The sequence below is a fragment of the Haliotis rufescens genome, unplaced genomic scaffold (assembly GCF_023055435.1).
Source record: "Haliotis rufescens isolate VD_foot unplaced genomic scaffold, xgHalRufe1.0.p SCAF_61, whole genome shotgun sequence".
NCBI classification, from domain to species: Eukaryota; Metazoa; Mollusca; class Gastropoda; order Lepetellida; family Haliotidae; genus Haliotis; species Haliotis rufescens.
Window position 1 is genome coordinate 680,607 of NW_025964346.1, and position 25,704 is coordinate 706,310.

At 50.3% G+C, this 25,704-nt stretch overlaps 1 protein-coding gene across 1 annotated transcript; it reads left to right on the top strand.

Annotated features, from left to right (window-relative positions):
* The first annotated feature begins 12,889 nt into the window (after nt 1–12,889).
* On the top strand, nt 12,890–23,227 carry LOC125375885 (mucin-2-like). The gene is made up of 9 exons (XM_048386820.1): nt 12,890–13,100; nt 13,581–13,775; nt 14,067–14,315; nt 14,517–14,675; nt 16,791–17,129; nt 20,145–20,393; nt 20,784–21,068; nt 22,404–22,508; nt 23,004–23,227. The coding sequence occupies exons 1-9, from the start codon at nt 12,890–12,892 to the stop codon at nt 23,225–23,227; spliced, it is 2,016 nt and encodes a 671-aa protein (XP_048242777.1).
* The last annotated feature ends 2,477 nt before the right edge of the window (nt 23,228–25,704 follow it).

Below are 25,704 nucleotides of genomic sequence, written 5' to 3' on the forward strand. Positions count from 1 at the left end.
TGAGTTTTTAGTACGACTTCGGTGTTGTCACAACACAAGTAAACAGTGAGGGTTCCAAATCAATAATCCACAGATGGAAATAAATTTCATGTTTTATTGCTATTGTGACTCTTTTGAATGGAATTAGCATGTGTAAAGATGAAAACATGCTACATTTCAAAGAGTGAAACTTCACAAGAATATCGATATGTCCTCCTTTGTCGGCTGAATATTTTTGGAGTCATTACCGGGCGTGGGACACGGCTTGGCTGATCAAGAAATCAGTTTGGATTACGTCTGCGTTTTAAAGGCAGCGTATTAATGACTGCAATATGACTGTATCTGACAGTAATATATTTTTAATTACACTTCAAATGATTCTTTCACTCACTCAATCAGTGTATGCCTATAGTCGACCTGACAGTAATGTCTTTTTAATTGCACTTCGTCCTGTGTCAAAAGTCCTCACTTTCATTGTATGCCTATAGTCCACCTGACAGTAATAACGCACATGGAAATACTTAAACACTGCCTGCAAATAGAAAGACGTGTGTATTGACATGTAAATTAACTCAGAAAGTCTCGCCCACGACAGACTAGCTAAATTTATACGCCAGTTTGAGTGTGTATTAGTAATGAACAATACCGAAAATAACCCCTTAAGTACAGATTTGGTGAACACTGAAATATTTACTCTTTGGGTTTGGAGAAGACCGCCCCCCCCCCCCCCCCCCCCCTTTATCCGTTTAAAAAAACACCTTATTTCTAGAATAATTCGTAAACAGACGGAGAAAGGGACGCCTTATTTAACATACACAAAAAGTTTACAATAATTGAGCTATTCGACACGGAATTATGAGAAAATATTTGTCTGTAAAACATATGTATATGATGCATTACAAACGTAAAACTTTAACTGAACATCATAAAACAGTTTAATATTATCCAACATTGTACATATTCTTTTGGAGTAAAAAAGAGCAAGTTTTTGTCGTTAGAAGACACACATCTGAATAAACTAGACTGTACCTTTTGCCTATCAGTATAATTACCGAACATATCAAATAGTTTATTACATTTGTTCTTCCATCTGTATATAAAGGATGGTGGATTAAAACATGAAATTCATCTTCAATAAATTCGTTACAGTAGAAACACGTTGTTTCACAGAGGGGCTACAATTATACCTTCCAGTTTCAACTCTTAGCGGAACAAAATATCTAAAACAAGCTAATGTCGTCTGGAAGGGACGAGACATATGAAGAGTAACTGTTCTTCTACATCAGACACGTGTTTAAACTTTGTAGTAAAACTCTTAGTTGATCGCCTCCTGTACTACTTGATTCCACTGCGTCGTATCTCTTCACAATATAACACGTTTTACGTCCGACGCAATATAATATACATGTTAATTATTTTCAACATTACTAAAATGTCCAAGACCGTGGTTAGAAAGCTTAGATTATACTCTATTTATTTTTAAAGCTAGCTTATTACCCCAACTAACTATTCTACTTACGCCTCGATCCTGGTCCAAATTACATAAATACCCATATAACATCTTGATACGCCCCCTAGTTGGCGCAGTGCTCTCCGTTGAGTTTTGAGTCACAGTTGGCGTACAACGTTGGGTCAACTCAACTTTGCTCATCGGCACCACCTATGGAAGAAAAGTTGCAAATGTCGGCCGAATGTAATGTCAACAACCCCTCTCCTTCCCCTTTTAGAATCCCAGATAGCATAGTAACGTTTGTCCAATGTTGATGCAATGTTCTACGTTAACATTGGGCCATCCCAATTTGCTCACCGGCACGTCAGCCCAGTATAACGATGCCAATTACTAATATTATGTAATATTGTTATATTTCGAAGTGTACACGATATACGGCTTTTCCATTGGACGAGAAGTTGGTAAAATGACCGCGAATGTGACATTCATAAGTGTATGGACGACCCAATTTGACGTTCAAACGTTTTTCACGAGACTGTGTTCTTAAAACCACTAAACACTAACGGACTACTTCCACATCCCTGAGCAACCCCTGGAAATTCCCTAGCACGAAAACATGCAGAAGCGTTGTTTCTTATCCTTTAGACCCTTTGATCTTGAACTCAGTGTTTTAGCATACATAGAGAAACGTCAGAGACTGACTGCATGATCGTTCACGAATATCCTAGCTACGACCAATCAAAGTGAACAAAACATCCAAACTCTCGTAGTATCGACTCGATCCGTGTCTAGGTTGACAGTGACAGTCTATAGCAATCTATATATTTACGTTAGTGTCTATTTGACACATCTTTAATCACCTTTCAATAATCGGCCAATTGATCCATGATGACTAAAACATGTTACCGCCACAGGTTCATTAACAACTTCCGAAATCTCTCCCGTCACGTTTAGCGTGTCTGCCATTTTGACGCCTTGTACTTGATGTAAATGTATTACGACGCGCTGTCTGTGTGACTGAGGTAGTTCTTAACAGACCCTTCTCATCTAACCTTAATATTATTTGAATACATGGAGGCAAAATTGTGTCAGCTGTTTCTGAAGAGCAAGTTGTGCATACATACGCTCATGTCACCTCTCTTTTTTACCAACTATTTTATTCCTCTTTACAGCTTGTCGTTTTGTCGCTGTCAGTGTAAATCTGACGTCACGCGTACAAAATAAAATTGTGTAGGCCTACATCCTTTGAGGTGTGAAATTGTGAAAAAAAATTATAAGAATTGTCTTTCACTTTGTGTGAGTTCATTTGAGTATGAACCTTCAAAGAGTGAGGGCCAAACATTTCATGAACGTCATCGCACGCTCCGAAGTTCCAGTGAACTCACACAACGTGAAAGTCAATTCTTAAAAAAACTTAATCCGCTTGGTAAAAAAACCATCAGTTTGGCACTAGGTACTTTAATGATGTATTACACTTTAAGGGCATCTATTTTATATATATGTCCATCTGTAATCAGGAAGAAATCCATCACCCCCAACCACTAAACACCACCCACTCCCAACCATCTTTCTACTCTTCACCCACAATCCACTCCCCACCCATCACGCGCTCCCCATCCGCCACGCAATCTGTCTTAACAATTTGGTATTAAGGTATAAGTTATTTAACTTTTAACAATATTTTAAAAACATGTCACTGAAACGTTAATCTGTCAGTAAACATCATACATTCCCTATGCGAAATGGATCAAACGTGCACAAACACGTATTGTTTCTATCAACTTTAAACGTGATTTGGTTTATGATGTCAACCAACAAGGTCATGTTGACTTGATATTATTAAGAACGTCGAGGCATTACTCTCATTCACTTTTGCATGAAGCAATACTCGACAATGGGACCAAATGCAGAGTTTCCTATCGTTTGTGAAGCCGTTTCGTTGACTTTCAATCTGTGATTCTCGGCTTCATGCTGCAAACATGGTGACAGAATGACCCCAATATGTCGTTTAATGACACACGACAGTTCGACAGTCCCCGTAGACTTCCTGAATAACAACATGAAGGCAATTCAATAAGAACTAATGTCTGCGGTCTCCTAGTTCTGGTATGGTACACTGAGCAAGTACCAGCCAGTACCACTTCCTACAGTTTACCTAGAATGAGCACGCGCCTTGACAACACATACACAATTCATGAAATACTTTATTGCACACGGCCTGAATAAAGGCCTATCGAGAAAGTTCTATAAACCCAAATACAGGCAAAACGTTTACACGACGTATTGTGTTAATATGCGAGTCTTACTTCTGTCTACCCGATAACACCTGTGCGGCCTCTATGACAATGGCATTCGTAACCAAGCACACAGCACTCCCCGACAACTGCCGCCTGGAGAGAAACATTGATACAAGTCTCAATGCAGCAGCTTGTGAAAGAGAACTCTTTTCAGGTCAACACAAAAGCTTCGTGATAACATAACGCAGATAATGTTGGTGAGGTGAAATTGGGTTTAACGTCGCGTCCAAGATTATTGCACTTATATAGCGACGTGCATGTACGTGTGTGTGTGTGGCTGCTTGTACTAGTCCGGACTGATGCCGATTATAGTGCTAGCCCACTGAGATACCATGCCGCAGTTTAACATGAATACCCCACTCAGACACAGTATACTGACTCCGGGCCGACCAGTCCTTGTTTTAACCCCTTAATGCCGAGCGCCAGACAGGGTAACAACAAGTACCATATTTTTACGTCTTTTGGTATGACGCGGCCGGGGATCGAACCCCGGACCTTCCGCTCTCCGGGCGCAGATAATGTAAGCAGACAGCGTGTATGCACTGAAGTCACTTGATCAAGTGTACATCGTCTTGTACAGAGGCGTTTACTGACATGAATTCCGCAGATCGTGGCTTGAACGCTTGTCTTTATGTAACATCCAGTTTCAACAACAGGCTGAACTAATATAGCCTGCGGTTATCCTATGAGGAGGTTCCTTAATGTATCTGCAACATTGTTACCAACTCTACCAACCAGTTGTTTAATAGTTTTACTTTATCTGCATCCAGGTGCTCGTATGTCCAGCCAATTAGGGGCCGCAAAATGAGTCATCTGTTCACAGTTGTAAATAACAATTCATATATACTAAAACCACCCGTTGTTAGTATGGCATGAGCACATATCATATTGATAAGAATGGTGTGGTCTCACGTTGTTGTCCTCGTAGACGTTTCGGGTAGACATAGGGTGGTTTTATCAAAATGTCCTAAAACGATCAGATCCAGGATATGACGCCTGTTCCTGTCAACCGTCAGATTCCCCTGCACAGAGACCATGTCCAGTTTACAATCCTGACACAGGCAACCCCAAATCCTGCCTGATCCTCCACCATAGTTGACTGTGGGACGTGTGTACGACGTTGTAGGACCGGAACAACACGCTACAAGAACCTGCTCTCATTCGACAAGTGGATAGCCCTCAGGTTCCAGCCACTTCTCCCCAAACGGCCCCTGAGATGACGACGTGACAGCACAGGACGAGTGATCATCCCCTAAATCTCACACCTTCTCAAACTTTAAAAGGTGATAGTCTGGCACTTTGCGGAAAGATCATCAAACCCGGCACATTACACACACTTATACATTGATCTATTTCGAGCATTTCTGGACATGGATCAAGCTCTGCTGCTCCCTCTTGTGCTAGAAAATTCAAAGTGGCCGGCAACATCTCAATTGGTGTCAATCTATACTCAACACAAGTCAAGTAAATTTCTATCAATACATTCAAAACAAACGATGCTGCATCTGTTCAAATCATTCAAATGTAGGATCCATCGCACCCTGGTGGTGAAGAAAAACCCTGCAAACCAAATCTTCAGAATATATCAATATCTATTCGATTCAGTTCTGTTTGACAGAATGTTTACTTTTTGGAACTGATTTATTTTCATATTAAGCATAAAGTTTCCTTCTTTCAGGTTTATATTTTAATTTATTGATATTATGATCAATCAATAGCGGTGGGAGCAGTCTACAGATCCCTAGCAACCCTGTAGTATAATGGTGTCAGCAGTCTACAGATCCTTAGCAACACTGTAGTCAAGTGGTGTCAGGAGTCTACAGATCCCTAGCAACCCTGTAGTATAGTGGTGTCAGCAGTCTACAGATCCCTAGCAACCCTGGAGTACAGTGGTGTCAGCAGTCTACAGATCCCTAGCAACCCTGTAGTGTAGTGGTGTCAGCAGCCTACAGATCCCCACCAACCCTGTGATATAGTGGTGTCAGCAGCCTACATATCCCCAACAACCCTGTGATATAGTGGTGTCAACAGTCTACAGATCCCCACCAACCCTGTGACATAGTGGTGACAACAGTCTACAGATCCCCAACAACCCTATGATATAGTGTAGTCAGCAGTCTACAGATCCCAACCAATCCTGTGATATAGTGGTGTCAACAGTCTACAGATCCCCACCAGAGTTGAGGTGAACGCCGCTTTTTACAGTATTCAAGTTATATCACGGCGTGTCAGCTAAATGTAGGTGGAAAGAGTGAGTGAGTGAGTATGGTTTTACGAAGCTTTTAGCAATATTCCAGCAATATCACGGCGGGGGACACCAGAAAATGGGCTTCACACATTGTACCCATGTCGGGAATCGAACCCGGGTCTTCGGCGTGACGAGCGAACGCTTTAACCACTAGGCTACCCGACCGCCCCGTAGGTGGAAAGACCTAGCAACCCTGTAGTATAGTGGTGGGAGCAGTCTACAGATCCCTAGCAACCCTGTAGTATAGTGGTGTCAGCAGTCTACAGATCCCTGCTAACCCTGTAGTAAAGTGGTGTCAGCAGCCTACAGATCCCAACCAATCCTGTAGTATAGTGGTGTCAACAGTCTAGATATCCCAATCAACCCTGTGATATAGTGGTGTTAACAGTCTAGATATCCCCAACAACCCTGTGATATAGTGGTGTCAGCAGCCTACAGATCCCCAACAACCCTGTGACATAGTGGTGTCAGCAGCCTACATATCCCCAACAACCCTGTGTTATAGTGGTGTCAGCAGTCTACAGATCCCTAGCAACCCTGTGACATAGTGGTGTCAGCAGCCTACAGATCCCCAACAACCCTGTGACATAGTGGTGTCAGCAGCCTACATATCCCCAACAACCCTGTGCTATAGTGGTGTCAGCAGCCTACATATCCCCAACAACCCTGTGTTATAGTGGTGTCAACAGTCTACATATCCCCAACAACCCTGTGTTATAGTGGTGTCAGCAGCCTACAGATCCCTAGCAACCCTGTAGTGTAGTGGTGTCAGCAGTCTACAGATCCCTAGCAACCCTGTAGTGTAGTGGTGTCATCAGTCTACAGATCCCTAGCAACCCTGTGATATAGTGGTGTCAGCAGCCTACAGATCCCCAACAACCCTGTGATATAGTGGTGTCAGCAGTCTACAGATCCCCACCAACCCTGTGATATAGTGGTGTCAGCAGTCTACATATCCCCAACAACCCTGTGATATAGTGGTGTCAGCAGTCTACAGATCCCTAGCAACCCTGTAGTGTAATGGTGTCAGCAGCCTACAGATCCCTAGCAACCCTGTAGTGTAGTGGTGTCAGCAGTCTACAGATCCCTAGCAACCCTGTGACATAGTGGTGTCAGCAGCCTACATATCCCCAACAACCCTGTGTTATAGTGGTGTCAGCAGTCTACAGATCCCTAGCAACCCTGTAGTGTAATGGTGTCAGCAGCCTACAGATCCCTAGCAACCCTGTAGTGTAGTGGTGTCAGCAGTCTACAGATCCCTAGCAACCCTGTAGTGTAGTGGTGTCAGCAGTCTACAGATCCCTAGCAACCATGTGATATAGTGGTGTCAGCAGCCTACAGATCCCCAACAACCTTGTGATATAGTGGTGTCAGCAGTCTACAGATCCCTAGCAACCCTGTAGTGTAGTGGTGTCAGCAGTCTACAGATCCCTAGCAACCCTGTGATATAGTGGTGTCAGCAGCCTACAGATCCCCACCAACCCTGTGATATAGTGGTGTCAGCAGTCTACAGATCCCCACCAACCCTGTGATATAGTGGTGTCAGCAGTCTACAGATCCCTAGCAACCCTGTAGTGTAGTGGTGTCAGCAGTCTACAGATCCCTAGCAACCCTGTGATATAGTGGTGTCAGCAGCCTACATATCCCCAACAACCCTGTGATATAGTGGTGTCAACAGTCTACAGATCCCCACCAACCCTGTGACATAGTGGTGACAACAGTCTACAGATCCCCAACAACCCTATGATATAGTGTAGTCAGCAGTCTACAGATCCCAACCAATCCTGTGATATAGTGGTGTCAACAGTCTACAGATCCCCACCAGAGTTGAGGTGAACGCCGCTTTTTACAGTATTCAAGTTATATCACGGCGTGTCAGCTAAATGTAGGTGGAAAGAGTGAGTGAGTGAGTATGGTTTTACGAAGCTTTTAGCAATATTCCAGCAATATCACGGCGGGGGACACCAGAAAATGGGCTTCACACATTGTACCCATGTCGGGAATCGAACCCGGGTCTTCGGCGTGACGAGCGAACGCTTTAACCACTAGGCTACCCGACCGCCCCGTAGGTGGAAAGACCTAGCAACCCTGTAGTATAGTGGTGGGAGCAGTCTACAGATCCCTAGCAACCCTGTAGTATAGTGGTGTCAGCAGTCTACAGATCCCTGCTAACCCTGTAGTAAAGTGGTGTCAGCAGCCTACAGATCCCAACCAATCCTGTAGTATAGTGGTGTCAACAGTCTAGATATCCCAATCAACCCTGTGATATAGTGGTGTTAACAGTCTAGATATCCCCAACAACCCTGTGATATAGTGGTGTCAGCAGCCTACAGATCCCCAACAACCCTGTGACATAGTGGTGTCAGCAGCCTACATATCCCCAACAACCCTGTGTTATAGTGGTGTCAGCAGTCTACAGATCCCTAGCAACCCTGTAGTGTAATGGTGTCAGCAGCCTACAGATCCCTAGCAACCCTGTAGTGTAGTGGTGTCAGCAGTCTACAGATCCCTAGCAACCCTGTAGTGTAGTGGTGTCAGCAGTCTACAGATCCCTAGCAACCCTGTGATATAGTGGTGTCAGCAGCCTACAGATCCCCAACAACCCTGTGTTATAGTGGTGTCAGCAGTCTACAGATCCCTAGCAACCCTGTAGTGTAATGGTGTCAGCAGCCTACAGATCCCTAGCAACCCTGTAGTGTAGTGGTGTCAGCAGTCTACAGATCCCTAGCAACCCTGTAGTGTAGTGGTGTCAGCAGTCTACAGATCCCTAGCAACCATGTGATATAGTGGTGTCAGCAGCCTACAGATCCCCAACAACCTTGTGATATAGTGGTGTCAGCAGTCTACAGATCCCTAGCAACCCTGTAGTGTAGTGGTGTCAGCAGTCTACAGATCCCTAGCAACCCTGTGATATAGTGGTGTCAGCAGCCTACAGATCCCCAACAACCCTGTGATATAGTGGTGTCAGCAGCCTACAGATCCCCACCAACCCTGTGATATAGTGGTGTCAGCAGCCTACATATCCCCAACAACCCTGTGCTATAGTGGTGTCAGCAGCCTACAGATCCCCACCAACCCTGTGACATAGTGGTGTCAGCAGCCTACATATCCCCAACAACCCTGTGCTATAGTGGTGTCAGCAGCCTACATATCCGCAATAACCCTGTGATATAGTGGTGTCAGCAGCCTACAGATCCCCACCAACCCTGTGACATAGTGGTGTCAGCAGCCTACATATCCCCAACAACCCTGTGATATAGTGGTGTCAGCAGCCTACATACCCCCAACAACCCTGTGATATAGTGGTGTCAGCAGCCTACAGATCCCCAACAACCCTGTGATATAGTGGTGTCAGCAGCCTACATATCCCCAACAACCCTGTGATATAGTGGTGTCAACAGTCTACAGATCCCCACCAACCCTGTGACATAGTGGTGACAACAGTCTACAGATCCCCAACAACCCTATGATATAGTGTAGTCAGCAGTCTACAGATCCCAACCAATCCTGTGATATAGTGGTGTCCACAGTCTACAGATCCCCACGAGAGTTGAGGTGAACGCCGCTTTTAACAGTATTACAGTTATATCACGGCGTGTCAGCTAAATGTAGGTGGAAAGACGAAGTGATGCAGGCCTCAGACGTCTACCACTTCGGTGAAAGGTAAAGTTTTAGGAAATGAATTGTACCTAATAAAGTCGACATATCTAATTTAATATCATTGATACAAATTTGGAGTACGATAGTCACATGTTGTCGTTGTACAAGGGCATTGACAACTGTTCATTGGCATGTCATGCGTTCATCCAAGAGGTGTTCGATTTGGTTGAGATCTGGAGATCTCGACGGCCAGGTCAAATCGTTGATGTTGGCATTATGAAGGTAGTCTACCGTGACACGAGCTGGGTGCGGTGGAGCGTTGTCCCGTTGAAACAGCTGCCCCTGTTGGTCAATGATCGGAAGAAGGTGAGGTTGAAGAAGTTGATACATGTAACCACAACCACAACCAAGTCAGGTCCCGTGGTGTAGGATATGCGCCCCCCCCCCCCCCCCACACACACACACACACACACACACACACACCATGACAGTACAGTACTGAAGGGAATACACGTTGTCGGTCCTCCATCTCTTGAATGTATCTCAGTAATATCCAGTACTTATAGTTACTTTTGTTAGTCAATTGCGTATGATTTATATGTCACCATTACTACTGGGACGGTCTTATAATCCCCGTATATATGCTGTAGATCTCGATTCCTAGGAATACCACGATGTGGGTCGGGAGCACGTACTTATCATAGTTTATCATAAACCCAAGACTTTCAATGATTTCTTTTAGGCACTGGGCAGCTATTTCACATTCACATTTACGATTTAGGAAACGGGTTATACTAGAGCTAAGTCTTTGAAATATTTCTGGGCTTTTAGCTGCTCCGAAAGGTAGCCTAGTATCTGTCATATACGTTATGCCCCTCGAACTTTAACATTAAGCCGTGAGCATCATAGCAGTCTTGGTGGAGGGGCACACTGTGGTAAGCATTTTAAGGTCAATCTTTGCCATATATCCGTCTCTATGGAGCAGTTCTACAGCTTTGTCTATACTATCATAAGTCACATGATTGGTACTCACTTAGGCATTGACACTTTCTCCAGCAGGTCTGCTGCAGTCGTGGATCAAACGTATGTCGTTAGAGCCAGACTTGGGCACAGATCCGAGGCTACTGACAATCGTAGGTTTCTCGTCCTTGATAAGATAACTTCCAGCCTCAATTTCGCTGACGAATCTTGTGTGCTACCTCAGAAGCATTTTCAACACATACCATCGATTTGGAATTTTGGCAATCACAGTATTTGTACATATGGACATCATGGCAATTGGATGTATGATATTTACCCTTTGTAACAACCACTGACGAGTGTAATTTAATTCATCACTGATCTAACGCAATTCCCCGGGACTGGTAGTTGCCTTTGTTATTGTTTTTTCCCACTGCGTACCCGGATGTACAGCAGAAATCTAGACTAGTTCGCGACCTCTGCTGCGCCATTCGTAAGAGCACTAGTCACTTTCATGGGTAGAAATAAGGGCGTATGGTCACATTGATCAACAAAATGAAATACAGTTTTCGTGATAATAAGGAAATGTAGGTATCTTTGTGGGTAGCATCTCTAATGGTGACGAAGTTGTGATAAGTCACTTGCTTGGTAATTTTGCGATTTTCGTTTACAGTATTTTGACTAGCAACACAAAGTAAATATTTCACCTGAGCATTGCTTTTTTATAGTGTGTATATTTTTTTACTGTCAAAATTTGTAACAAAGTTATTAATAGTCTCAATATTCAGTTATTTTAAAAAGTGACTGAAAAATATTTCCATCTGTATTATTATGATAACGAATTCCAAACATATTGATGTTTAATGTCATCACCAACAGACTGAAATTGTTACGTTGAAAAGTACATTTCTATTTTTTTTGGCTTCTAATCCTACATAACAAACTGTTGTGATGTTTGTAGGCTTTTGATCGTCATAATCAATCTCGACAGATTTTTTAGTCAATATGTCTGAAATATTTACACATTTTATACATTGCCTGAGAGAATCACATTTTACAAATTGACAGTAATATATACACGCTTACAAAGGAAAATACTTGTGAAAACAACGTCTATCGTGCATTGAAGAAATTCCCAACCAAGACTTTGAGAAACAAGAACGTATCGGTTCAAATGAAGGAAAACAAAATGCAAATACAATAATTACAAGCTACCACATTTATGTGTATACATTTTAGGCAGCTTCCTTGTTCGAGGAATGTATCCGTGAATATCCACACAAAGGAACAATATCCCACTCGTCTGCAGCTGTTACAAAGAAACTTATTCGATATCACGTGTCCCTGTTACAATCAAATATTTTAAAAGATATATATCGTTTCGGGATATTATAACCCGTGTTCGTTTCTCAACTGATCACTTGGATTGTTATAGGTGTCAAGTCTCAAGGGTCGGCTGAGAAAACCCACGTGACAACTATTTTCATAACGTCCACGGTTCCTAAAAAATCCATTGAGTGATAGATAACAATGATCAATCAAACACCATATTATCAGTTAACCCTTTGAACAAAGTATATTTTTACATCGGCACTTCACGCCATGATATGAGTGGATTCCTTTTGTTTTAGTAAACCTAGACATGTAAACACTCACTTTTGACATGTCCACCGTGCAAGATAACAGTGATTAATCAATCAACGTATTTTCTGTTAATCCTTTGATGACTAGGAACGATCCGTTGATTTACAAAAAAAATAAATCAACTGATCATTCATCTCTTGCTGGGCTGCCACGTGCATATAACATAACACACATTTCACCTCACTTCAAACCTGAATTTAGATTGAATAATTACCCCAGACTCAATAAATGCCAAATGTGAACCTTTGTCAGGTAATCTAAGTGGTGCTACCACTAATTGTATCTGTAATAAATTCATTAACTGAGCATCAAGTGAATGACGACAAATACACAAGTGTAGGGTTATACCAGAAAACGTGGATGACAACAAGGGAGTAGTAATCGTATTATCTACGCAATCCAAAATCCGAAAATGCTTTCACTGCATGGATACTTCTTTTAGTATTAAATTATAACCATCTGGGGTATTTCCAAATGATGACATCCGATGAGCTCCACCGTTCTTTTTGTCTGTTTGTTTAGCCTGAAGAAATTAATAAAATTCGCCCTTTGTCGAAATCTTTATAGATCACAGATAACCAATCAGTGTTTATACAAAAATGCGTTAAACAAATATTGCCTCCAGCCTCCAAGTTTATTTAGCTGTCCTTCCAGACGGTAGCCCAGTCTCTGGTCACGCTCAGTTGCGACACTGCCAGTGACATCTCTCCAATGGTAGCGCCTACAGTCGCCGACACTACCAGTGACATCTCTCCAATGGTAGCGCCTACAGTCGCCGACACTACCAGTGACATCTCTCCAATGGTAGCGCCCACAGCCACCGACACTGCCAGTGATATCTCTCCAATGGCAGCGCCTACAGCCGGCGACACTGCCAGTGACATCTCTCCAATGGTAGCGCCTACAGCCGGCGAAACTACCAGTGACATCTCTCCAATGGAAGCGCCTACAGCCGCCGACACTGCCAGTGACATCTCTCCAATGGTAGCGCCTACATCCGGCGAAACTACCAGTGACATCTCTCCAATGGAAGCGCCTACAGCCGCCGACACTGAAAGTGACATCTCTCCAATGGTAGCGCCTACAGCCGCCGACACTACCAGTGACATCTCTCCAATGGTAGCGCCTACAGCCGCCGACACTGCCAGTGACATCTCTCCAATGGTAGCGCCCACAGCCACGGGCACTGCCAGTGATATCTCTCCAATGGCAGCGCCTACAGCCATCGACACTGCCAGTGACATCTCTCCAATGGTAGCGCCTCCAGCCATCGACACTGCCAGTGACATCTCTCCAATGGTAGCGCCTTCAGCCGCCGACACTGCCAGTGACATCTCTCCAATGGGAGCGCCTACAGCCGGCGACACTGCCAGTGACATCTCTCCAATGAAAGCGCCTTCAGCCACCGACACTGCCAGTGACATCTCTCCAATGGCAGCGCCTACAGCCATCGACACTAACAGACACATCTCTCCAATGGCAGCGCCTACAGCCACCGACACTGCCAGTGATAACTCTCCAATGGCAGCGCCTACAGCCGGCGACACTTCCAGTGACATCTCTCCAATGAAAGCGCCTTCAGCCACCGACACTGCCAGTGACATCTCTCCAATGGTAGCGCCTACAGCCGCCGACACTGCCAGTGACATCTCTCCATTGGTAGCGCCTGCAGCCACGGGCACTGCCAGTGATATCTCTCCAATGGCAGCGTCTACAGCCATCGACACTGCCAGTGACATCTCTCCAATGGTAGCGCCTCCAGCCATCGACACTGCCAGTGACATCTCTCCAATGGTAGCGCCTTCAGCCGCCGACACTGCCAGTGACATCTCTCCAATGGGAGCGCCTACAGCCGGCGACACTGCCAGTGACATCTCTCCAATGGCAGCGCCTACAGCCATCGACACTAACAGTGACATCTCTCCAATGGCAGCGCCTACAGCCACCGACACTGCCAGTGATATCTCTCCAATGGCAGCGCCTACAGCCGGCGACACTTCCAGTGACATCTCTCCAATGAAAGCGCCTACAGCCGGCGACACTTCCAGTGAGATCTCTCCAATGGTAGCGCCTACAGCTGCCGACACTGCCAGTGGCATCTCTCCAACGGTAGAGCATACAGCCGCCGACACTACCAGTGACATCTCTCCAATGGTAGCGCCTACAGCCGCCGACACTGCCAGTGACATCTCTCCAACGGTAGCGGCTACAGCCGCCGACACTAACAGTGACATCTCTCCAATGAAAGCGCCTACAGCCGGCGACACTTCCAGTGAGATATCTCCAATGGTAGCGCCTACAGCTGCCGACACTGCCAGTGACATCTCTCCAATGGCAGCGCCTACAGCCATCGACACTGCAAGTGACATCTCTCCAATGGCAGCGTCTACAGCCACCGACACTGCCAGTGATATCTCTCCAATGGCAGCGCCTACAGCCGGCGACACTTCCAGTGACATCTCTCCAATGGTAGCGCCTACAGCCGGCGACACTACCAGTGACATCTCTCCAATGGTAGCGCCTACAGCCGCCGACACTGCCAGTGACATCTCTCCAATGGTTGCGCCTTCAGCCGCCGACACTGCCAGTGACATCTCTCCAATGAAAGCGCCTACAGCCGCCGACACTGCCAGTGACATCTCTCCAATGGTAGCGCCTCCAGCCATCGACACTGCCAGTGACATCTCTCCAATGGTAGCGCCTTCAGCCGCCGACACTGCCAGTGACATCTCTCCAATGAAAGCGCCTACAGCCGCCGACACTACCAGTGACATCTCTCCAATGGCAGCGCCTACAGCCATCGACACTGCCAGTGACATCTCTCCAATGGTAGCGCCTACAGCCGGCGACACTGCCAGTGACATCTCTCCAATGGTAGCGCCTACAGCCGCCGACACTGCCAGTGACATCTCTCCAATGGCAGCGCCTACAGCCGGTGACACTGCCAGTGACATCTCTCCAATGGTAGCGCCTACAGCCGGCGACACTGCCAGTGACATCTCTCCAATGGTAGCGCCTACAGCCGGCGACACTGCCAGTGACATCTCTCCAATGGTAGCGCCTACAGCCGCCGACACTGCCAGTGACATCTCTACAACGGTAGCGCCTACAGCCGCCGACACTAACAGTGACATCTCTCCAATGAAAGCGCCTACAGCCGGCGACTCTTCCAGTGAGATCTCTCCAATGGTAGCGCCTACAGCTGCCGACACTGCCAGTGGCATCTCTCCAACGGTAGAGCCTACAGCCGCCGACACTACCAGTGACATCTCTCCAATGGTAGCGCCTACAGCCGCCGACACTGCCAGTGACATCTCTCCAACGGTAGCGGCTACAGCCGCCGACACTAACAGTGACATCTCTCCAATGAAAGCGCCTACAGCCGGCGACACTTCCAGTGAGATATCTCCAATGGTAGCGCCTACAGCTGCCGACACTGCCAGTGACATCTCTCCAACGGTAGCGCCTACAGCCGCCGACACTACCAGTGACATCTCTCCAATGGTAGCGCCTACAGCCATCGACACTGCCAGTGACATCTCTCCAATGGTAGCGCCTTAAGCCGCCGACACTGCCAGTGACATCTCTCCAATGAAAGCGCCTACAGCCGCCGACACTAACAGTGACATCTCTCCAATGGTAGCGCCTACAGCCGGGGACACTTACAGTGACATCTCTCCAATGGTAGCGCCTGCAGCCGCCGACACTGCCAGTGACATCTCTCCAATGGTAGCGCCTACACCTGGCGAAACTGCCAGTGACATCTCTCCAATGGTAGCGCCTACAGCCGGCGACACTGCAAGTGACATCTCTCCAATGGAAGTGCCTACAGCCTGCGAAACTACCAGGGACATCTCTGCAATGGTAGCGCCTACAGCCGGCGACTCTGCCAGTGACATCTCTCCAATGGTAGCGCCTACACCCGCCGACACTACCAGTGACATCTCTCCAATGGTAGCGCCTACAGCCGGCGACACTAACAGTGACATCTCTCCAATGGTAGCGCCTACAGCCGGGGACACTGCCAGTGACATCTCTCCAATGGTAGCGCCTACACCTGGCGACACTACCACTGACATCTCTCGAATGGAAGCGCCTACAGCCGCCGACACTGCCAGTGACATCTCTCCAATGGTAGCGCCTACACCTGGCGACAGTACCAGTGACATCTCTCCAATGGTAGCACCTACAGCCGGGGAAACTAACAGTGACACAGCCGCCGACACTAACAGTGACATCTTTCCAATGGTAGCGCCTACACCTGGCGACACTGCCAGTGACATCTCTCCAATGGTAGCGCCTGCAGCCGCCGACACTGCCAGTGACATCTCTCCAATGGTAGCGCCTACACCTGGCGAAACTGCCAGTGACATCTCTCCAATGGTAGCGCCTACAGCCGGCGACACTGCAAGTGACATCTCTCCAATGGAAGCGCCTACAGCCTGCGAAACTACCAGGGACATCTCTCCAATGGTAGCGCCTACAGCCGGCGACACTGCCAGTGACATCTCTCCAATGGTAGCGCCTACAGCCGCCGACACTGCCAGTGACATCTCTCCAATGGTAGCGCCTACAGCCGCCGACACTACCAGTGACATCTCTCCAATGGCAGCGCCTACAGCCATCGACACTAACAGTGACATCTCTCCAATGGCAGCGCCTACAGCCACCGACACTGCCAGTGATATCTCTCCAATGGCAGCGCCTACAGCCGGCGACACTTCCAGTGACATCTCTCCAATGAAAGCGCCTTCAGCCACCGACACTGCCAGTGACATCTCTCCAATGGCAGCGCCTACAGCCATCGACACTGCAAGTGACATCTCTCCAATGGCAGCGTCTACAGCCACCGACAATGCCAGTGATATCTCTCCAATGGCAGCGCCTACAGCCGGCGACACTTCCAGTGACATCTCTCCAATGGTAGCGCCTACAGCCGGCGACACTACCAGTGACATCTCTCCAATGGTAGCGCCTACAGCCGCCGACACTGCCAGTGACATCTCTCCAATGGTTGCGCCTTCAGCCGCCGACACTGCCAGTGACATCTCTCCAATGAAAGCGCCTACAGCCGCCGACACTGCCAGTGACATCTCTCCAATGGTAGCGCCTCCAGCCATCGACACTGCCAGTGACATCTCTCCAATGGTAGCGCCTTCAGCCGCCGACACTGCCAGTGACATCTCTCCAATGAAAGCGCCTACAGCCGCCGACACTACCAGTGACATCTCTCCAATGGCAGTGCCTACAGCCATCGACACTGCCAGTGACATCTCTCCAATGGTAGCGCCTACAGCCGGCGACACTGCCAGTGACATCTCTCCAATGGTAGCGCCTACAGCCGCCGACACTGCCAGTGACATCTCTCCAATGGCAGCGCCTACAGCCGGTGACACTGCCAGTGACATCTCTCCAATGGTAGCGCCTACAGCCGGCGACACTGCCAGTGACATCTCTCCAATGGTAGCGCCTACAGCCGGCGACACTGCCAGTGACATCTCTCCAATGGTAGCGCCTACAGCCGCCGACACTGCCAGTGACATCTCTACAACGGTAGCGCCTACAGCCGCCGACACTAACAGTGACATCTCTCCAATGAAAGCGCCTACAGCCGGCGACTCTTCCAGTGAGATCTCTCCAATGGTAGCGCCTACAGCTGCCGACACTGCCAGTGGCATCTCTCCAACGGTAGAGCCTACAGCCGCCGACACTACCAGTGACATCTCTCCAATGGTAGCGCCTACAGCCGCCGACACTGCCAGTGACATCTCTCCAACGGTAGCGCCTTCAGCCGCCGACACTGCCAGTGACATCTCTCCAATGGTTGCGCCTTCAGCCGCCGACACTGCCAGTGACATCTCTCCAATGAAAGCGCCTACAGCCGCCGACACTGCCAGTGACATCTCTCCAATGGTAGCGCCTCCAGCCATCGACACTGCCAGTGACATCTCTCCAATGGTAGCGCCTTCAGCCGCCGACACTGCCAGTGACATCTCTCCAATGAAAGCGCCTACAGCCGCCGACACTACCAGTGACATCTCTCCAATGGCAGTGCCTACAGCCATCGACACTGCCAGTGACATCTCTCCAATGGTAGCGCCTACAGCCGGCGACACTGCCAGTGACATCTCTCCAATGGTAGCGCCTACAGCCGCCGACACTGCCAGTGACATCTCTCCAATGGCAGCGCCTACAGCCGGTGACACTGCCAGTGACATCTCTCCAATGGTAGCGCCTACAGCCGGCGACACTGCCAGTGACATCTCTCCAATGGTAGCGCCTACAGCCGGCGACACTGCCAGTGACATCTCTCCAATGGTAGCGCCTACAGCCGCCGACACTGCCAGTGACATCTCTACAACGGTAGCGCCTACAGCCGCCGACACTAACAGTGACATCTCTCCAATGAAAGCGCCTACAGCCGGCGACTCTTCCAGTGAGATCTCTCCAATGGTAGCGCCTACAGCTGCCGACACTGCCAGTGGCATCTCTCCAACGGTAGAGCCTACAGCCGCCGACACTACCAGTGACATCTCTCCAATGGTAGCGCCTACAGCCGCCGACACTGCCAGTGACATCTCTCCAACGGTAGCGGCTACAGCCGCCGACACTAACAGTGACATCTCTCCAATGAAAGCGCCCACAGCCGCCGACACTACCAGTGACATCTCTCCAATGGTAGCGCCTACAGCCATCGACACTGCCAGTGACATCTCTCCAATGGTAGCGCCTTAAGCCGCCGACACTGCCAGTGACATCTCTCCAATGAAAGCGCCTACAGCCGCCGACACTAACAGTGACATCTCTCCAATGGTAGCGCCTACAGCCGGGGACACTTACAGTGACATCTCTCCAATGGTAGCGCCTGCAGCCGCCGACACTGCCAGTGACATCTCTCCAATGGTAGCGCCTACACCTGGCGAAACTGCCAGTGACATCTCTCCAATGGTAGCGCCTACAGCTGGCGACACTGCAAGTGACATCTCTCCAATGGAAGCGCCTACAGCCTGCGAAACTACCAGGGACATCTCTGCAATGGTAGCGCCTACAGCCGGCGACACTGCCAGTGACATCTCTCCAATGGTAGCGCCTACACCCGCCGACACTACCAGTGACATCTCTCCAATGGTAGCGCCTACAGCCGGCGACACTAACAGTGACATCTCTCCAATGGTAGCGCCTACAGCCGGGGACACTGCCAGTGACATCTCTCCAATGGTAGCGCCTACACCTGGCGACACTACCACTGACATCTCTCAAATGGAAGCGCCTACAGCCGGCGACACTGCCAGTGACATCTCTCCAATGGTAGCGCCTACACCTGGCGACAGTACCAGTGACATCTCTCCAATGGTAGCACCTACAGCCGGGGACACTAACAGTGACACAGCCGCCGACACTAACAGTGACATCTTTCCAATGGTAGCGCCTACACCTGGCGACACTGCCAGTGACATCTCTCCAATGGTAGCGCCTAGAGCCGGCGACACTACCAGTGACATCTCTCCAATGGTAGCGCCTACACCTGGCGACACTACCAGTCACATCTCTCCAATGGTAGCGCCTACACCTGGCGACACTGCCAGTGACATCTCTCCAATGGTAGCGCCTACAGCCGCCGACACTAACTGTGACATCTTTCAAATGGTAGCGTTTACACCTGGCGACACTGCCAGTGACATCTCTCCAATGGTAGCGCCTACAGCCGCCGACCCTGCCAGTGACATTTCTACAACGGTAGCGCCTACAGCCGGCGACACTAACAGTGACATCTCTCCAATGAAAGCGCCTACAGCCGGCGACACTTCCAGTGAGATCTCTCCAATGGTAGCGCCTACAGCTGCCGACACTGCCAGTGGCATCTCTCCAACGGTAGAGCCTACAGCCGCCGACACTACCAGTGACATCTCTCCAATGGTAGCGCCTACAGCCGCCGACACTGCCAGTGACATCTCTCCAACGGTAGCGGCTACAGCCGGCGACACTTCCAGTGACATCTCTACAATGAAAGCGCCTTCAGCCACCGACACTGCCAGTGACATCTCTCCAATGGCAGCGCCTACAGCCATCGACACTGCCAGTGACATCTCTCCAATGGCAGCGTCTGCAGCCACCGACACTGCCAGTGATATCTCTCCAATGGCAGCGCCTACAGCCGGCGACACTTCCAGTGACATCTCTCCAATGGTAGCGCCTACAGGAGGGGCCACTACCAGTGACATCTCTCCAATGGTAGCGCCTACAGCCGCCGACACTGCCAGTGACATCTCTCCAATGGTAGCGCCTTCAGCCGCCGACACTGCCAGTGACATCTCTCCAATGAAAGCGCCTGCAGCCGCCGACACTGCCAGTGACATCTCTCCAATGGCAGCGCCTACAGCCGGTGACACTGCCAGTGACATCTCTCCAATGGTAGCGCCTACAGCCGGCGACACTGCCAGTGACATCTCTCCAATGGTAGCGCCTACAACCGGCGACACTGCCAGTGACATCTCTCCAATGGTAGCGCCTACAGCCGCCGACACTGCCAGTGACATCTCTACAACGGTAGCGCCTACAGCCGCCGACACTAACAGTGACATCTCTCCAATGAAAGCGCCTACAGCCGGCGACTCTTCCAGTGAGATCTCTCCAATGGTAGCGCCTACAGCTGCCGACACTGCCAGTGGCATCTCTCCAACGGTAGAGCCTACAGCCGCCGACACTACCAGTGACATCTCTCCAACGGTAGAGCCTACTGCCGCCGACACTACCAGTGACATCTCTCCAACGGTAGCGGCTACAGCCGCCGACACTGCCAGTGACATCTCTCCAACGGTAGCGGCTACAGCCGCCGACACTAACAGTGACATCTCTTCGATGAAAGCGCCTACAGCCGGCGACACTTCCAGTGAGATATCTCCAATGGTAGCGCCTACAGCTGCCGACACTGCCAGTGACATCTCTCCAACGGTAGCGCCTACAGCCGCCGACACTACCAGTGACATTTCTCCAATGGTAGCGCCTACAGCCATCGACACTGCCAGTGACATCTCTCCAATGGTAGCGCCTTAAGCCGCCGACACTGCCAGTGACATCTCTCCAATGAAAGCGCCTACAGCCGCCGACACTAACAGTGACATCTCTCCAATGGTAGCGCCTACAGCCGGCGACACTTACAGTGACATCTCTCCAAAGGTAGCGCCTGCAGCCGCCGACACTGCCAGTGACATCTCTCCAATGGTAGCGCCTACACCTGGCGAAACTGCCAGTGACATCTCTCCAATGGTAGCGCCTACAGCCGGCGACACTGCAAGTGACATCTCTCCAATGGAAGCGCCTACAGCCTGCGAAACTACCAGGGACATCTCTGCAATGGTAGCGCCTACAGCCGGCGACACTGCCAGTGACATCTCTCCAATGAAAGCGCCTACAGCCGCCGACACTGCCAGTGACATCTCTCCAATGGTAGCGCCTCCAGCCATCGACACTGCCAGTGACATCTCTCCAATGGTAGCGCCTTCAGCCGCCGACACTGCCAGTGACATCTCTCCAATGAAAGCGCCTACAGCCGCCGACACTACCAGTGACATCTCTCCAATGGCAGCGCCTACAGCCGGCGACACTGCCAGTGACATCTCTCCAATGGTAGCGCCTACAGCCGGCGACACTGCCAGTGACATCTCTCCAATGGTAGCGCCTACAGCCGCCGACACTGCCAGTGACATCTCTCCAATGGCAGCGCCTACAGCCGGTGACACTGCCAGTGACATCTCTCCAATGGTAGCGCCTACAGCCGGCGACACTGCCAGTGACATCTCTCCAATGGTAGCGCCTACAGCCGCCGACACTGCCAGTGACATCTTTCCAACGGTAGCGCCTACAGCCGCCGACACTGCCAGTGACATCTCTCCAATGGTAGCGCCTACAGCCGCCGACACTAACAGTGACATCTCTCCAATGAAAGCGCCTACAGCCGGCGACACTTCCAGTGAGATCTCTCCAATGGTAGCGCCTACAGCTGCCGACACTGCCAGTGACATCTCTCCAACGGTAGCGCCTACAGCCGCCGACACTGCCAGTGACATCTCTCCAATGGTAGCGCCTACAGCCGCCGACACTGCCAGTGACATCTCTCCAACGGTAGCGCCTACAGCCGCCGACACTAACAGTGACATCTCTCCAATGAAAGCGCCTACAGCCGGCGACACTTCCAGTGAGATATCTCCAATGGTACCGCCTACAGCTGCCGACACTGCCAGTGACATCTCTCCAACGGTAGCGCCTACAGCCGGCGACACTGCAAGTGACATCTCTCCAATGGTAGCGCCTACAGCCGGCGACACTGCAAGTGACATCTCTCCAATGGAAGCGCCTACAGCCTGCGAAACTACCAGGGACATCTCTGCAATGGTAGCGCCTACAGCCGCCGACACTGCCAGTGACATCTCTCCAATGGTAGCGCCTACACCCGCCGACACTACCACTGACATCTCTCCAATGGTAGCGCCTACAGCCGGCGACACTAACAGTGACATCTCTCCAATGGTAGCGCCTACAGCCGGGGACACTGCCAGTGACATCTCTCCAATGGTAGCGCCTACACCTGGCGACACTACCACTGACATCTCTCGAATGGAAGCGCCTACAGCCGGCGACACTGCCAGTGACATCTCTCCAATGGTAGCGCCTACACCTGGCGACAGTACCAGTGACATCTCTCCAATGGTAGCACCTACAGCCGGGGACACTAACAGTGACACAGCCGCCGACACTAACAGTGACATCTTTCCAATGGTAGCGCCTACAGCCGCCGACACTAACAGTGACATCTCTCCAATGGTAGCGCCTACAGCCGGCGACACTAACAGTGACATCTCTCCAATGGTAGCGCCTACAGCCGGCGAAACTACCAGTGACATCTCTCCAATGGAAGCGCCTACAGGCGGGGACACTGCCAGTGACATCTCTCCAATGGTAGCACCTACACCTGGCGACAGTACCAGTGACATCTCTCCAATGGTAGCGCCTACAGCCGGGACACTACCAGTGACATCTCTCAAATGGTAGCGCCTACACCTGGCGACACTGCCAGTGACATCTCTCCAATGGTAGCGCCTAGAGCCGGCGACACTACCAGTGACATCTCTCCAATGGTAGCGCCTACACCTGGCGACACTACCAGTGACATCTCTCCAATGGTAGCGCCTACAGCCGCCGACACTGCCAGTGACATCTCTCCAATGGAAGCGCCTACAGCCGGCGACACTGCCAGTGACATCTCTCCAATGGTAGCGCCTACAGCCGCCGACACTGCCAGTGACATCTCTCCAATGGAAGCGCCTACATTAGGCGACACTGCCAGTGACATCTCTCCAATGGCAGCGCCTACAGCCGCCGACACTGCCAGTGACATCTCTCCAATGGTAGCGCCTACACCTGGCGACACTGCCAGTGACATCTCTCCAATGGTAGCGGCTACAGCCGGGGACATTTACAGTGACATCTTTCCAATGGTAGCGCCTACAGCCGCCGACACTGCCAGTGACATCTCTCCAATGGTAGCGCCTACAGCCGGGGACACTAACAGTGACATCTCTCCAATGGTAGCGCCTACAGCCGGCGACACTACCAGTGACATCTCTCCAATGGTAGCGCCTACAGCCGGCGACACTGCCAGTGACATCTCTCCAATGGTAGCGCCTACACCTGGCGACACTTCTAATCACATCTCTCCAATGGTAGCGCCTACAGCCGGGGACACTAACAGTGACATCTCTCCAATGGTATCGCCTACAGCCCGGGACACTACGAGTGACATCTCTCCAATGGAAGCGCCTACAGCCGCCGACACTGCCAGTGACATCTCTCCAATGAAAGCTCCTACAGCCGGCGACACTACCAGTGACATCTCTCCAATGGAAGCGCCTACAGCCGCCGACACTGTCAGTGACATCTCTCCAATGGCAGCGCCTACAGCCGCCGACACTGCCACTGACATCTCTCCAATGGTAGCGCCTCCAGCCATCGACACTGCCAGTGACATCTCTCCAATGGTAGCGCCTTCAGCCGCCGACACTGCCAGTGACATCTCTCCAATGAAAGCGCCTACAGCCGCCGACACTACCAGTGACATCTCTCCAATGGCAGCGCCTACAGCTGGCGACACTGCCAGTGACATCTCTCCAATGGTAGCGCCTACAGCCGGCGACACTGCCAGTGACATCTCTCCAATGGTAGCGCCTACAGCCGCCGACACTGCCAGTGACATCTCTCCAATGGCAGCGCCTACAGCCGGTGACACTGCCAGTGACATCTCTCCAATGGTAGCGCCTACAGCCGGCGACACTGCCAGTGACATCTCTCCAATGGTAGCGCCTACAGCCGGCGACACTGCCAGTGACATCTCTCCAATGGTAGCGCCTACAGCCGGCGACACTGCCAGTGACATCTCTCCAATGGTAGCGCCTACAGCCGGGGACACTAACATTGACATCTCTCCAATGGTAGCGCCTACAGCCGCTGACACTGCCAGTGACATCTGTCCAATGAAAGCGCCTACAGCCGCCGACACTACCAGTGACATCTCTCCAATGTTAGCGCCCACAGCCGGCGACACTAACAGTGACATCTTTCAAATGGTAGCGTTTACACCTGGCGACACTGCCCGTGACATCTCTCCAATGGTAGCGCCTACAGCTGGCGACACTGCCAGTGACATCTCTACAACGGTAGCGCCTACAGCCGCCGACACTAACAGTGACATCTCTCCAATGAAAGCGCCTACAGCCGGCGACACTTCCAGTGAGATCGCTCCAATGGTAGCGCCTACAGCTGCCGACACTGCCAGTGACATCTCTCCAACGGTAGCGCCTACAGCCGCCGACACTGCCAGTGACATCTCTCCAATGGTAGCGCCTACAGCCGCCGACACTGCCAGTGACATCTCTCCAACGGTAGCGCCTACAGCCGCCGACACTAACAGTGACATCTCTCCAATGAAAGCGCCTACAGCCGGCGACACTTCCAGTGAGATATCTCCAATGGTACCGCCTACAGCTGCCGACACTGCCAGGGACATCTCTCCAACGGTAGCGCCTACAGCCGCCGACACTACCAGTGACATCTCTCCAATGGTAGCGCCTACAGCCATCGACACTGCCAGTGACATCTCTCCAATGGTAGCGCCTTCAGCCGCCGACACTGCCAGTGACATCTCTCCAATGAAAGCGCCTACAGCCGCCGACACTAACAGTGACATCTCTCCAATGGTAGCGCCTACAGCCGGGGACACTTACAGTGACATCTCTCCAATTGTAGCGCCTGCAGCCGCCGACACTGCCAGTGACATCTCTCCAATGGTAGCGCCTACACCTGGCGACACTGCCAGTGACATCTCTCCAATGGTAGCGCCTACAGCCGGCGACACTACCAGTGACATCTCTCCAATGGTAGCGCCTACAGCCGCCGACACTGCCAGTGACATCTCTCCAATGGTAGCGCCTACAGCCGGGGACACTAACTGTGACATCTCTCCAATGGTAGCG

Coding starts and splice junctions, on each gene's coding strand:
- LOC125375885 (XM_048386820.1), top strand. CDS start 12,890: ATGGTAGCGCCTACAGTCGCCGACACTACCAGTGACATCTCTCCAATG. Junction 13,101..13,580: donor TACAGCCGGCGAAACTACCA/GTGACATCTCTC, acceptor AAGCGCCTTCAG/CCACCGACACTGCCAGTGAC. Junction 14,676..16,790: donor TACAGCCGGCGACACTACCA/GTGACATCTCTC, acceptor CTCCAATGGCAG/CGCCTACAGCCATCGACACT.